This window comes from Corylus avellana, chromosome ca5 (assembly GCF_901000735.1).
Source record: "Corylus avellana chromosome ca5, CavTom2PMs-1.0".
Taxonomy (NCBI): Eukaryota; Viridiplantae; Streptophyta; class Magnoliopsida; order Fagales; family Betulaceae; genus Corylus; species Corylus avellana.
In genome coordinates, this window is record NC_081545.1 from 18290552 (window position 1) to 18305387 (window position 14836).

Below are 14836 nucleotides of genomic sequence, written 5' to 3' on the forward strand. Positions count from 1 at the left end.
AGTTTTGACGTAGAAGTGCTTAGAATTGCGACACATGTCCATATTTTTTAATTGTTGTTTTATTTTTTTAAAAATAAAAATCTTAAATTTTATTTTGTATCATTAATTTATTAAAAGATTTGCAACATTTGCAACATTAATTTATTAAAAGATTTGGAGGTTCAAAATTTTATTTTTTTGTTCACTATGTATGAACCGGAAAAATAAAAATCTTAAATTTTATTTTGTATCATTAATTTATTAAAAGATTTGCAGGTTCAAAATTTTGTTTTTTTGTCCACTATGTATGAACTGGAAAAATAAAAATCTTCAATTTTATTTTATATCATTAATTTATTAAAAAATTTGAACCGGTGTTTCAAATTTTATTCCGGTTAAAAAAATTGAACCGGTTCAATTTGATAAAAAATGTATCTCTTCTTCCAACGTTTCTTTCTTCTCTGTTTTCCTCCTCTTCCTCAAGGCATGCTCTCTCTCTTTTTCCTCTTCTTCCAACGTTTTCCTTTTTTTCTCTCTTTTTCTATCTCTCTGTTTTTAGGGTTTTCTATTTCTTTGCTCAAAGAATGGAATTGGGTATCTCAGCAAAGCCTTTGGAATGCCTTTGGGTATTTCTTTCTCAAGGCATGCTCTCTCTCTCTCTCTCTCTCTCTCTCTCTCTCTTTCCTCTTCTTCCAACGTTTTCCTCTTTTTCTCTCTTTTTCTATGTATCTGTTTTTAGGCTTTTTTATAACGGTTTGTTAAAATTTACCGCTTCATTTATATTTCCCACCCTCTCTAGGATGTTCTCCACCGACCTCAATTTCTCAATTTCTACTTTTTCTATCTCTCTGTTTTTAGAGTTTTCTATAACGGTTTGTTAAAATTTACCACTTCGTTTATATTTCCCACCCGCTCTAGGATTTTCTCCACCGACCTCAATTTCTCAATTTCTAATCAATCCCTCCTTCTCTAGGATTCTCTCCACCGACTTCAATCTCTATATAACTCAACCTGGGCTTCTCCACTCTCCACCGTCTCTTGATCTTGATCTCTGCATCAGGTTAGTTTCTTTGACTGTGTTCAGATATGGATTTTATATATTAAATTTGCGTCTTTATATATATGAAATTTTATTGAGTTCAAAGATGGGTTTTATATATTAAATCTTTTAGTTCAGTCTCCATATATGCATGTCTTCCCGTCAGTTCCAACATGTCTTTTAAGATTCCCGATAGTGCTCAATAGGATCCATCCAACTCTGCAGAAGCTAAATCCACATATAAGATGTTTGTATTGGCAGGGAACTTTGCCTGCAAACTTGAATACAGAAAATATGGTTTTTAATTTGGTTTATGAGAGGAATGTAGAATTAGTTAACTGTTTTTTTTCTGAATCGTTTCAATTAGGACATTATGTAAATTTTGAATTAATATGATGTGGAACTAAGAACTTTTTAGGATTAAGAATTTGATTTTGACAAATAGCAGAGATTTACTATGATAAACCGGTTTTTTTATTTTTTTTATTTTTTTTTATTTATGTAGTTTCTTTACTTTATTTTGTATCATTAAGGAAAATTGGGAGGTTGAAGATGGATATGTGATTTAGGGTTCCGATTTTAGGGATTTTGGGCTTTGAAGGGGTATGAGAAAAAGAAGATAACCTAGGATATACCTATTACTCTGTTTTTTTAATGATTAATGGGAATTGGGATTAGTATTAAATATGCTTGATTCTATATATGGGTTATATAATTTTAGTTTATTTGGAAGCAACCATATATTCCCGATAGTGCTCAATAGGATCCATCCAACTCTGCAGAAGCTAAATCCACATATAAGATGTTTGTATTGGCAGGGAACTTTGCCTGCAAACTTTTTAATTTGGTTTATGGGAGGAATGTAGAATTATTAGTTAATTTGGTTTTTAATTTGGTTTATGAGAGGAATGTAGAATTAGTTAACTGTTTTTATCTGAATCGTTTCAATTAGGACATTATGTAAATTTTGAAGTAATATGATGTGGAACTAAGAACTTTTTAGGATTAGGAATTTGATTTTGACAAATAGTAGAGATTTACTATGATAAACCGGTTTTTTTTTTTTTTTATTTATGTAGTTTCTTTACTTTATTTTGTATCATTAAGGAAAATTGGGAGTTTGAAGATGGATATGTGATTTAGGGTTCCGATTTTAGGGATTTTGGGCTTTGAAGGGGTATGAGAAAAAGAAGATAACCTAGGATATACCTATTATTCTGTTTTTCTAATGATTAATGGGAATTGGGATGAGTATTAAATATGCTTGATTCTATATATGAGTTATATAATTTTAGTTTAGTTGGAAGCAACCATATATTCCCAATAGTGCTCAATAGGATCCATCCAACTCTGCAAAAGCTAAATCCACATATACGATGTTTGTATTGGTAGGGAACTTTGCTTGCAAACTTGGATACAGAAAATATGGTTTTTAATTTGGTTTATGAGAGGAATGTAGAATTATTAGTTAATTTGGTTTTTAATTTGGTTTATGAGAGGAATGTAGAATTAGTTAACTGTTTTTATCTGAATCGTTTCAATTAGGATATTATGTAAATTTTGAAGTAATATGATGTGGAACTAAGAACTTTTTAGGATTAGGAATTTGATTTTGACAAATAGCAGAGATTTACTATGATAAACCGGTTTTTTTTTTTTTGTTTTTTTGTTATTAATTTTTTTATTTATGTAGTTTCTTTACTTTATTTTGTATCATTAATTTATTAAAATATTTTCACGTTCAATTTTTTTTTTCTCAGTATGTATTTGTGTATGTTCAATTTAGAATTAAGATAATAATTTTTTTTTTAATTAACACATATTTTATGATTCGGTATTAAGTCTTTTTTGTTTTTGTTATGTTTTTTTTTTTTCTTCAATTAGTACTCTTTTTATATGTTATTTCTTAGATAAAAACTGCAACTTCATAAGTAATACACTGTTTCTATTTTCATTATTCTTCTTACATTTTTTATTTCATTATTCTTCTTACATCATACGTTTAACTTTATTGTTTATTTTAACAAATAAAGAAATTATATGTTTTGTCTCGCATGGATATGTCTTAAGCTTTATTTTTAATGGCATGGATATATTTTAAGCTTTATTTTTAGAAGACAATATATCAACCTTTTTTAACGGCCCATAAACTGTTGTTGTTTTTAAATACAACAATAAAAAAAATAAAAAAAAGTTTAAAAATCAAAAATTTTATTTATATAGTTTCTTTACTTTTTATTGTAAATTTAATTTACTAAAGGAATTGCATGTTCAATTTCTTCTTTTTTCTTTTAGTCTGTATGTATGTGTTTTTTTTTTTTTTTTTTCAATTAGTATTTTATTTGTATATTTTTTCTTTGATAAAATTTTCAACTTCGTAAATAATAATTTGTTTCTATATATATACTTTATATTTTGTTCTTCTTCTTATTCAGTTTTTTTTTTTTTTTGAAACATTAATCTCTTAATTTTCCTAATTTCTTACTGCATAAATATTCTAATTTATAAATGAAGTGTTATTTGACAATATGGTGTTAAATGATACGATTTAGAAATTTATTGTTCAAAATATATCAGTCTTTTTACTTTATTGTCTGCTAAAACAAGACTAAACAATTAGATGTTTCGTTTTCCATGTATCATTTATAAATTTTAAAATAGTAGTTTCTTAGGAATTATAAGACATTACTCAAAAAACATGAAAATACATCAATGCACACTACTATCATTTATAACATAAATCACAGAAACTATTTACAATCTGCATTATAATATTATGTAAATTGTCTCTAAAATTAACGTTTGTAACTCTTGAATACAGGTGATTACTTTTGCGTTCTTTGGAAATAATTTGCAATAGGAGTTGAGGTATTTTCATTATTTTTCTTAAAATTTTCATTAGTTTGTTTACTTTGTTTTGTAGCAGTAATTTCTTTTTGTTGTGAGTGTACAAATTTCTCAATATATTTTGTATGTATTATATTGCATTATGTTGACTATACTCTTTAGTTAAAGTCCATATTATATATTTTAGTTGAATTTGATGTACTAAATGATAGGATTTATAGATTTGTCATTAATTTTTTTTTCCTTGCAATTATGCAATAGAAACAAAATGGAAAATACATGACTTTCACGACAAAGAAGGCGGACAATTATGAATGCAAAAAAAAATCGAGAACGTAGTAGTGTGGGTAGTGAAAGTATCTCTAGGCAAGTTAGGGATTGCGACAACGTTCAACCAACGGATTCAATTGGTCAAAGTATGACAAATAATAGGAATGAAATGGAAAATACAAGACTTTCACGACAGAGAAGGCGAATGATTATGAATGCAAAAAAAAAAATTGAGGACGTAGTAGTGTGGGTAGTGGAAGTATCTCTAGGCAAGTTAGGGATTGCGACAACGTTCAACCAACGAATTCAATTGGTCAAAGTATGACAAGTAATAGGAACAAATGGAAAATGAGAGACCTTCACAACATAAACGTTCAAATCGAAGAGTTATTAGTGTGAATAATGGAAGTGGATCTAGCCAAGTTAGAGATTTCAACTGCGTTCAACCAACATATTCAACTGGTCAAAGTATGACAGAAGGTGGATCCAGCTTTGGCTCAGGCAGAGAAGATGTTCCAAGTAAATGACTTAACTAAATTTATTTGATAAAAAATATGAAAAGTTTAGAACAACATTAAATTTAATCCAATATTTCTTTCTTTTTTTACTTCTATTTCATACAGGAAAATTTGTTGAACCTTGGAATTTTGGTGAACCATCATGTGTATGTGAATATTGTGGTGCGATAGTATGGTATGAAGAAAGAACAACAAAATCTAGGAAGCCTCCTAATCCTAAATTTTCTCTATGTTGTATGGAAGGTCAAGTCAAGTTGCCTTTGCTTAAGAAACTACTTGTTATTCTTGAAGACTTGCTAAATCCTGCTGGTGGGCAACGTTTAAAAAGCTTTAAGGCACAAATAAGAAGTTATAATTCTATGTTTGCTATGACATCAATGGGTGGGAATGTGGATAATAGAATTAACGATGGAGGAGGTCGGTATATTTTTCGCCTTAATGGTCAAAACCACCATAGAATTGGATCATTACTCCCAGCTGATGGCTTGAACCCACATTTTGCGCAGTTATATTTTTATGACACTGCAAATGAAGTTTCGAATAGAATGAATTTCTTGAATCGCTCTGACAATAACCTTGATCAATCTATTGTTGATGTCTTGGTCCAAATGCTAAATGAAACAAATGTATTGGTGAAGGTCTTTCGTATGACTAGAGATCGTTTTAGAGGAGATAATGTGCACTACTTAAGATTACGTATTATTGAATCACGATCAACCGATGGAAGGGAGCACAATCTTCCCACATGTTCTGAAATTACTGCAATTATCGTGGGTGACATTGGTGTTGAGAATGCATACCGTGCTGTTATTGTAGATTATAAAGAAGGTGGATTACAGAGGATCAACGAGTTGCATCCGTCATATATGGCATTGCAGTATCCTCTTCTATTTCCATATGGAGAGGATGGATTTAGGCTTGGCATTTTACATAGAAGTGTTAATGAAACTAGACATAACACAAAATAGTTATGTAACAATGAGGGAGTACTATGCGTACCGGTTGCAAAACCGTCAAGGTGAAGGAAATACTTTGATATATGGTGGCCGCTTATTTCAGCAGTTTGTTGTTGATGCATACATATGTATTGAAGGAATGCGGCTTATGTGGGTAAGACGTAACCAAAGTGCATTGATGATTGAATTGTATAATGGATTGAGGGATGCAGTTATGAGGGGAGATATCACACCTGCTTCTATTGGGAAAAGAATTGTTTTACCTTCGACTTTCACGGGAAGCCCAAGATATATGATTGAGAATTATCAAGATGCAATGACAATTTGTAGATGGGCAGGCTATCCTGATTTATTTATTACTTTCACTTGCAATGCGAAATGGCCGGAGATTAAAAGCTTTCTATCTATGAATCTTGATCAGAAACCTGAGGATCAGCCTGATATACTTGCAAGAGTCTTTAAGATCAAGCTCGATCAGCTATTATATGACTTAAAGCATGGCCGACACTTTGGGAGATTACTAGCTGGTATTCTAAACTAACCATTTTTGTTATCTTCTACTTTTTAATTTTTATACGCAACATAATTAAATTCTTATTGTGCTTACAGTTGTCTATACTATTGAATACCAAAAGAGAGGATTGCCTCATGCTCATATATTGCTTTTTCTACATCCTGAGAACAAACATCCAACACCAATAGAAATAGATAGGATAATCTCAACAGAAGTTCCAGATTTGAACAAAGATCCTCAAGCTTATGATGTTGTCAAACAATTTATGGTACATGCTCCTTACGGCTCTATAAATCCAAAATCAAGTTGTATGATTGGCAACAAATGTAGCAAGCATTTTCCAAAGAGATTTTACTCTGAAACTACAATTGATGAAGATGGCTTTCCAGTGTATAAAAGGAGGAACAATGGAAGATTTGTTGAAAAAAATAGTGTCAAACTTGACAATCGATTTATAGTTCCTCACAATATTGACTTACTGGTGAAATATCAGTCACATATAAATGTTGAATGGTGCAATCGTTCAAGGTCTATCAAGTACTTATTAAAATATATAAATAAAGGACCTGATCGTGCAACTTTAATTCTTGAAGAAAATCTACATGTCGATGGATCTACTGGAATGCAACATGCGATAGATATTGATGAAATAAAAGCATATTTAGCTTGCAGATATGTGTCGGCTATAGAGGCATGTTGGAGAATCTTTCAGATTGAAATCCATTATCGAGAACCTACAGTTGAGAGACTGAATTTTCATCTTGAAAATGAACAACTAGTCATGTTTGATGATTTGGATTATTTAGTTATTGTTTTGAATCAGCCGAATATTAGAAGGACTAAATTTACTGAATGGATGAAAACAAATGCTTTGTATGAAGAAGCAAGAGAATTGACTTATTCTGATTTCCCTTCCAAATGGGTTTGGCATAACAAAGACAAGGAATGGAAATTGAGGAAGCAAAGAATATGTGTAGGACGGATATTTTACTCTCATCCTGAAAGTGGTGAACGATTTTATTTGCGAATGTTACTTAACATTGTTAAAGGACCTCGGTCTTTTGAGGAAATAAGAACTGTAAATAGTGTGTTGTACCCATCTTTCAAGTTAGCATGTTACGCTCTTGGTTTGCTTGATGATGATAAAGAGTGGCATGAAGCTTTAAATCATGCATCATATTGGGCTTCAAGGAAGCAACTTTGTGAACTTTTTGCAACAATGTTGATTTTTTGTGAGGTTCCTGACCCTTACAAATTATGGATTTCAAATTGGAAATTGTTATCTGAAGATATTCTGCAGTGAGAAAGAAGTATTTTACGATATAATGACCTACATCTTAGTGACTCGCAATTACAAGACTATGCACTTTGTGATATCGAACGGTTATTGAACAAAAATGCAAGGTCTTTGAGAGAATTTGAGACAATGCCATATCCAAACACATTACTTCTTAGTCAAAGTAACAATAGATTATTGCAAGAAGAATTGGATTATGATAGGGTTGTTTTGGCAGAGGAACATATCAAACTTCTTAAGGGTCTAAATTATGAACAAAGAAAGATATATGATGCAGTAATTGGATCAGTAACAGAAAAAAATGGTGGTGTTTTCTTCGTTTATAGACATGGCGGCACTGGAAAGACTTATCTATGGAGAACCTTGATATGTTGATTGCGCTCAGAAGGGAAAATAGTCATTGCGGTTGCATCATCTGGGATTGTAGCATTGTTGTTACCTAGCGGAAGAACTGCTCATTCAAGGTTTCAAATGTCGATTAATGTAACAGATAGCTCAACTTGTGGGTTTAAGCAAGGTTCACAACTTGCAAAACTAATGGCAAGAATGGATCTAATAATTTGGGACGAAGCTCCTATGACTCATAGAAATTGTTTTGAAGCTGTTGATCGTTCTCTAAGAGATATTTTACGTTTTAGTGATCCACAAAGTGGAGAAAAACCCTTCGGAGGAAAGACAATTATTCTTGGTGGTGATTTCCAACAAATATTACCGGTTGTATCTAAAGGCTGAAGAGAAGAAATAGTTGAGGCATCAGTTAACAGGTCTTCATTATGGAAGTATTGTACAATTTTTACTTTGACAAAAAATATGAAACTTGAACAAAATCCCGATGATAATGCTGTAAAAGAATTTGCATAATGGATTTTGAAAATAGGTGAGGGCGAATTAAATGATAGTGAAGGTGAAGCGTTAATTAAGATACCATTTGAGTTACTAATTCCACATGGTAGTCATCCTATTAATGATATTGTCAATGCTATCTATCCCGAGTTGCAAACTAAATACACCGATGCAAAGTATTTAGAAGATAGAGCGATTTTAGCTCCAACAAACGATGTCGTGCAAGACATAAATGACCACATGATTAATCTTATTAATGAAGGTGAAGAAACATATCTCAGTGCAGATTCAATATGTAAAGCTGCAAGCAACATTCAAGATCACGAGCTTATGTATCCAGTGGAATTCTTAAATTCATTGAAGTTTCCAAGTATTCCAAACCATAAACTCAGACTCAAAGTTAGAATCCCTATAATGTTACTTCGTAATTTAAATTAGAGTGCTGGACTTTGCAATGACACTAGACTTTTGGTTACTCAATTATCAAAGTGGGTGTTAGAAGCTAAAATCATATCGGGAACTCATGTTGGACATAAAGTATTCATTCCACGAATAATTTTATCTCCTTCTGATTCTAAATTGCCTTTTGTACTGAAAAGAAGACAATTTCCAGTATCTATTTGCTTTGCTATGACTATTAATAAAAGTCAAGCTCAGTCATTGCAACGTGTAGGGCTTTTTCTACCTAAACCTGTCTTCAGCCATGGTCAATTATATGTCGCTATATCTAGGGTTACAAGTAGAAATGGCCTTAGAGTATTTATTGCAGATGAACATTATGGTGACCATTTTCATACAAAAAATATAGTATACAACAAAATTTTCAATAATTTACCTAGAGGTAACTTTTAGCATAGATTTGAGTCTTACATTGTAACTTGATTTGAAATGCCAAGATTTTTTCCTAGAAATATAAGTAAACCTAACTAATATGAATTTTGTGTAGGTACAGAATCATATCAACATGACTTACACACCTCTGAATCAAATATCAACTGAGAAAGACTCATGGAATGTGAAAGTTAGAATAATAAGGATGTGGGATGCAGTTAACGTAGCGAATGGCAATGAGCTTATTAACCTTGATATGATAATGGCATGAAAATGTAAGTTGGTATTCATTTTTTTCTCAATTAAATCATTTTCAAATATGAAATAATAAATTCGTGAAACAATTTTTTTTTCTTTCTTTTTTAGGGAACACTATTACATGCATGTATTAGAAAGAATTTCGCTCAGCGTTTTCGACCTCTCTTCAATGAAGGATGTATTTATGCGGTCAAAAATTTTATAGTCGAGGAATATAGAGCGAAGTATCGTCCAGTGCATAACCATGTTAAACTTCTTTTTATGTCGACAACATCAGTCTCTAAGATTCATGGAGTAGATCATTCCATACCTCAACATGGATTTAAGTTGGCTGATTATGAAACCATAACGAGTCGTTACAATGACGTTACTTATTTGACTGGTATATCAATCCTTTATTTTCATATATTTGAAAATATATTTACAAATTATTCAAAATGATACAAAATGAAAATTCAATACTAACTTTATTTGAATCAATTTCATTGATTTGCAGATGTAATTGGCAGGTTAGAATCAATTGGAGTTATTGAGGAGATTAATTCAAAAGGTCATCTGACAAAAATTCGAAAAATTAAGTTGTTACTGGAAGAGTAAGACATAATTTTTATTTTCATGTCAAATACATTAAGTTATTAAACCCTAAAAACCATAACTTCATATCAAATAAAGATAACAGAAAGTAAAAATTGAGATTTTAACTTATAGTTATCTACCATGTCAGAAACATATCTTTGCAAACAACTTTGTGAGGATCTACAGCATTGCAAATAGATGAGGATTTCTATAATAATTATACAAGGCCATTCATTGTAATAGTAACTTCAACTACTGTGAAAACTTTCAGAGGTAAGTATTTTACTCACTATATTTAAAAATCATATAATGTGTATTTCATTTTGCATATGTTAATGGATTTATCTTTGAAAATTTTGTAGACGAATACAACTTATCATCAACAAGCGCAACAAGGGTGTACATCAACCTTAAAATACCTGAAGTTTCCAGAGTTCTTGACAAGTATAAATATTCACAAATTATTTTATTTCTTTTACAAAGAAAATGGAAACTAAACCAATATATATATTTTTGAATAAATAGGTTGAACAATGTCACGATAACGGAAGTTAAGGAATTGAAGAAAGAACGGCCACCAATTATACCAGACAAAGAACTAGCCTTGCATAATAGAAAGACTATTGCTGAAATAAAACAAATGGATTGGAAACCAGAGATAAAGGTATGAGCCCTGATTCTAAGATCTAAATCTTAACCTATAATATCACAATATTGTATCATTTATTTTTACTTTTTAAAAAAACTTAATATTGCAGGAAGTATTAATTACATGTTTATGCAATGTCAATAGAATAGACACCAAGTTTGGATGGTACTATATTGGGTGTCTTACATGCAAAAACGAAGGTTAAGATTATAGGAGGATCTTTTTGGTGTGAACGTTGTAAAGCAAAACCTAAATATTCTGTACCAAGGTAAAAAAAAAAAAAAATTTACCATTTAATATATATGTATATAAATATATGGTTCCGACTAATAATCAATTTGGAAATGAAGCAGGTATAAGATACAAATAGAAGTATTCGATACAACTGATTCAACAACATTTATTGTGTTTGACAAAGAGGCTGAACAACTTATAGGCAAGACAGCGAAGGAACTTGCAAACATGCAAGATGAGGTAACAAAAAACTAAAAAATTCACATTACCATTGCATAAACAAAAAACAATACAACATACTCTAACCTATTATAACATTATTCTCTTTTATATTTATACAGGATTTGAAGGACAATATGTTACCAAGAGAAATTGAAACAATTGTTTCCAAATAACATATATTTCAATTGCGGCTCAATGATTATAATTTGAAAAGATGATTGGAGAATTATACTGTTTCAAGAATTTTTGAACCACATGTTTCAAATATCCAAAAGGTACCATTTCATTCTATGTTTTTTTTTTTAATCTACACATTATTTTCCTACAAATTTATGCATCTTCTAATGAAATTTAATGATTACAGGAAACTCCATTAAATCAACACATGCCTCTAATTACAATACTTGAGGGATCCAACTCTGAAAACGAAGACTTCACTCAAAGTTCTTCAATGTCTTTTTCCTTACCTATCAAAGATATAGAAATAGATGATGATGAGCCGATCAAATTGCTTTGCAAAAGAAAGCGACATACTTAACACAAGACTTTGATCAACAAAAAGTTCCAAAACATTGATTGAGAAATAGTTCAAGAATTTTTTTTTAATGCATTCTTTTTCTTTTTTGCTTTAATTAGAATTCAGACTGTTGTCAATTTATCTTTTTAAGGTTCAAAAGCATCATGCTTACAAACTAAGTAAATTGTATGGGACATTTTGATCGAATATAATTACTACAATATAATAGTTGCAAATGAAGATGTTGATGTAATTGTTCTTAATATTAATATTACTGTAATTGTTCTTAAGTTTTCTCAGCACTCAATGAATCAACAAAGTTTCCTACCGGTTTAAGCTTTTGGGGCTTTTGAGATAAGTGAACAACCCCGCGCATGGCGCAGGCTCTAAGCTAGTATAATATATAATAGGAGAGTTTTAGATAGGAGTCTCTAAAATTTTAACAAGTGGCATCACATATGTTTGCCACGTGTCTCTTTTAAGAGAGTTTTAAACAGGAGTCTCTAAAATTTTGACAAGTGCCAATCCTGTGCATAACGGTTTCCACAATTCTACCCTGCCAAAGTTTTTAAACGACAAAACATCGTTTCAGATTTCTACAAGTCAATCGTTGGGTTTTAGAAGAAGAAGAAAAATTGCCTGAAGCAAGAGGTTTTCACAATTCTACCTTGCCTGAAGACGCCGACGTTCCTACCACCGTAGCAAGCCCAAAAAATCAAGAAAAGGTCCATGTCCAGTTCAAAAACTCCAGAATGTTGAACCAGCAATTCTGACACCTCCACTTAATTCCGCCCCTGACAATGCCTTGATCAGAAGAAAAGTCAGAGATTTTCCTCCGATGCACACCAAGGTTAGATACAAAATTGATGCTAGGGGTGGACATTTTATCCTTTTACCGCCTACCAATTTGCCACTGGCAAATGCAGATCAGCAGGCGAAAGAAAAAACAAGATTTTCGACTTTGTGAAATTGGAAAAAGGAAGAAAATATAAGTTGTTGGTTTTCTGACTCGACATGACAACATAATTATAAAAGAAGTTAAAAATTATTTATTCAAACTGCATCTTTTAACTCTTTGTTGATCTAAGTTAGTAAGTTTTGCATTTATTTCATCAACGGGCGTTTAATTGTCCCCTGTTTTTTTTCAAGTAACTTTCGTTTCTTTGGAAGATAAAAGAAGGAGAAGAAGAAGAAGAATTGCCTGAAGCAAGAGGTTGTTGCAGATATCAGCGATCTTTTCGGAGTAAACTATAGAATTCATAGAGAGAATATGATGAGTATTGAGACGCCGACGTTTGTACCACTGTAACAAGTCCAAAAATCTCACACCTACAGCAAATAGATTTTGTTTCGTTCAGCTAATTTTAATGGCATTTTGGTTCAGGGTATTTCGCATCTTTCTCACTTTCGCTTTATGTTCTTTTTTCCTTTGTAAATGGCAGCTATCATCTGGGCAAGGATTTACATGTGCAAAAACTTTGATTTCCTGCTTCTGCAATTCAGGTAAGACCTAAGCCTTCTTTTAAAACCATGCTTGGCTCCTGAGAAACCAAAAAAAAAAAAAAACAGAAAAAGGAATATATATATATATATATAGTTTGATGCTTATTTAAAATGGGTTTTTGTTAGTGGGTAATGATGGAAGTTGTTTATATATATAATAGGAGAGTTTTAGACAGGAGAGTCTAAGAGTTTGACACGTGGCATTCTATTTATCTGACAAATTATTATATTAAATAAAACTGTGCGTTTGAATTTTTTTAAGTTTTAAGTAGAATAGGCTAATATCATGACATGTGTCATTCCATTTAAAATCAAAACATACGTGTTTTTTTCAAACTACCCTCTTTCTCAATCTCAACTGCCATATCTAATCTAATCTAATCATCATATATCATATATATATATAAAAAAGCCGAGTTATGACGTAGAGAGGCTAATATTGTGACATGTGGCGTCTTTTTATGAAGACAATTGTCCATGTCCATGTTTAAGTGTAAAACAAACGTTTAGTTTTTTTAAAACCAAAACAAGGCTTTGGTGAAACGTTTTACCTTCGGTTATTTTTCAAAATAACTTATCCAATAAACAGTAAATCAAACCTCTTTTAAAACAACGTATCTAAATCAAACCTCTTTTCCATGCCTCTCTCCTCACTTTGCTTCTCTCCTAAATGTCTATGGCATGCGGTTATTCCAATATAGAGCATCTCAAGGGGACAACTATGGAGAAGAAGATGGCTTCGAGATGTTCTACATGGACATCCCTTTCTCTGCATTCTCACCGTTGCTGGCCACCACGAGCCACCGGCAAATGTACTCAACTTGATCGCCATGGTCGTTTGAACTGCTTTCTCTATTGGTTTGGATCCTCCACAAACCAAAAGTTTTAGCATACTTAGCAGACTGCACTGTTTCATTGAAGTGTTTCGCGTAGGATTCAAAGTAGTCGATAAACTGATATTTTGTGGGATATTCCGAAAACTCCTCTGGGAATGGAAAGTTGGGTAGTTGGAAAAATTGTTTGGGGAGATGAAGCAAGCTTGAGGCGATCATGCGTTTGGTTTTGCCACAAAGAGGCAAAGCAAAAGCAATTAGAAATTAAGAGAGAAAGAAAAAGATGAACCATCACGGTTTGGCTCTCATCCAATCGAGTTTTGAAGGTTCCCATTTTTTTCACTTAAATAAATTTTGATTTTGATTTTTTTAAAATTCTTGTGATGTATATTTCGGTTGTTGTTGGTGTCAATTTGACTAAGAAAATTACTCTTTTCAAATTCATCAGTTTTTGACTTGGTTTAAAACACCATGTTTCACACTTTTACACAAACACCAGTCCCCTCTTTTTCACGAATACAAATTTGGATTTTTTTTTTTCCTATTCTATTCTTCATTGTGATGTATATTTCGGTAGTTTTTGGTACTAATTTGATTAAGAAAATTACTCTTTTTAAATTCGTTTTGGACTTGGTTTAAAACACCATGTTTTTCATTTTCACTCAAACACCACTTCCCCTCTTTTCCACGTATAGAAATTTGGATTTTGTTTTGTTTTGTTTTTTGTTTTTTTTTTGTTTTTTCTATTCAAAACAGGAAAGGGGGATTTGGATTTGGTTTAAAACACCATGTTTCACACTTTACCAAATTCCCTCTCATTAAACGTAAGTTTTAAACTAAATGTCAGATTTACATTTCGAATGTAAGTTTTGCTTTGAACTCTCTTCGACGACGAATTTTCAGTTTCTTTCCCTGATCAATAGAGATTCATGAAGATGTATTTTGTTTGT

At 31.5% G+C, this 14836-nt stretch overlaps 2 protein-coding genes across 2 annotated transcripts; both read left to right on the forward strand.

Annotated features, from left to right (window-relative positions):
* Positions 1-5631: 5631 nt before the first annotated feature.
* On the forward strand, positions 5632-7426 carry LOC132181888 (uncharacterized). The gene is made up of 2 exons (XM_059595117.1): positions 5632-6136; positions 6219-7426. The coding sequence occupies exons 1-2, from the start codon at positions 5632-5634 to the stop codon at positions 7424-7426; spliced, it is 1713 nt and encodes a 570-aa protein (XP_059451100.1).
* A 465-nt stretch (positions 7427-7891) lies between these two features.
* On the forward strand, positions 7892-11206 carry LOC132181889 (uncharacterized). The gene is made up of 10 exons (XM_059595118.1): positions 7892-8134; positions 9210-9359; positions 9461-9734; positions 9849-9902; positions 10115-10201; positions 10291-10372; positions 10454-10592; positions 10687-10742; positions 10931-11051; positions 11153-11206. Exons 1-10 carry the CDS (start codon positions 7892-7894, stop codon positions 11204-11206), a joined length of 1260 nt encoding a protein of 419 aa, XP_059451101.1.
* The last annotated feature ends 3630 nt before the right edge of the window (positions 11207-14836 follow it).

Coding starts and splice junctions, on each gene's coding strand:
- LOC132181889 (XM_059595118.1), top strand. CDS start 7,892: ATGTCGATTAATGTAACAGATAGCTCAACTTGTGGGTTTAAGCAAGGT. Junction 9,360..9,460: donor TTAACCTTGATATGATAATG/GCATGAAAATGT, acceptor TTTCTTTTTTAG/GGAACACTATTACATGCATG. Junction 9,735..9,848: donor TGACGTTACTTATTTGACTG/GTATATCAATCC, acceptor ATTGATTTGCAG/ATGTAATTGGCAGGTTAGAA.
- LOC132181888 (XM_059595117.1), top strand. CDS start 5,632: ATGAGGGAGTACTATGCGTACCGGTTGCAAAACCGTCAAGGTGAAGGA. Junction 6,137..6,218: donor CTTTGGGAGATTACTAGCTG/GTATTCTAAACT, acceptor TTGTGCTTACAG/TTGTCTATACTATTGAATAC.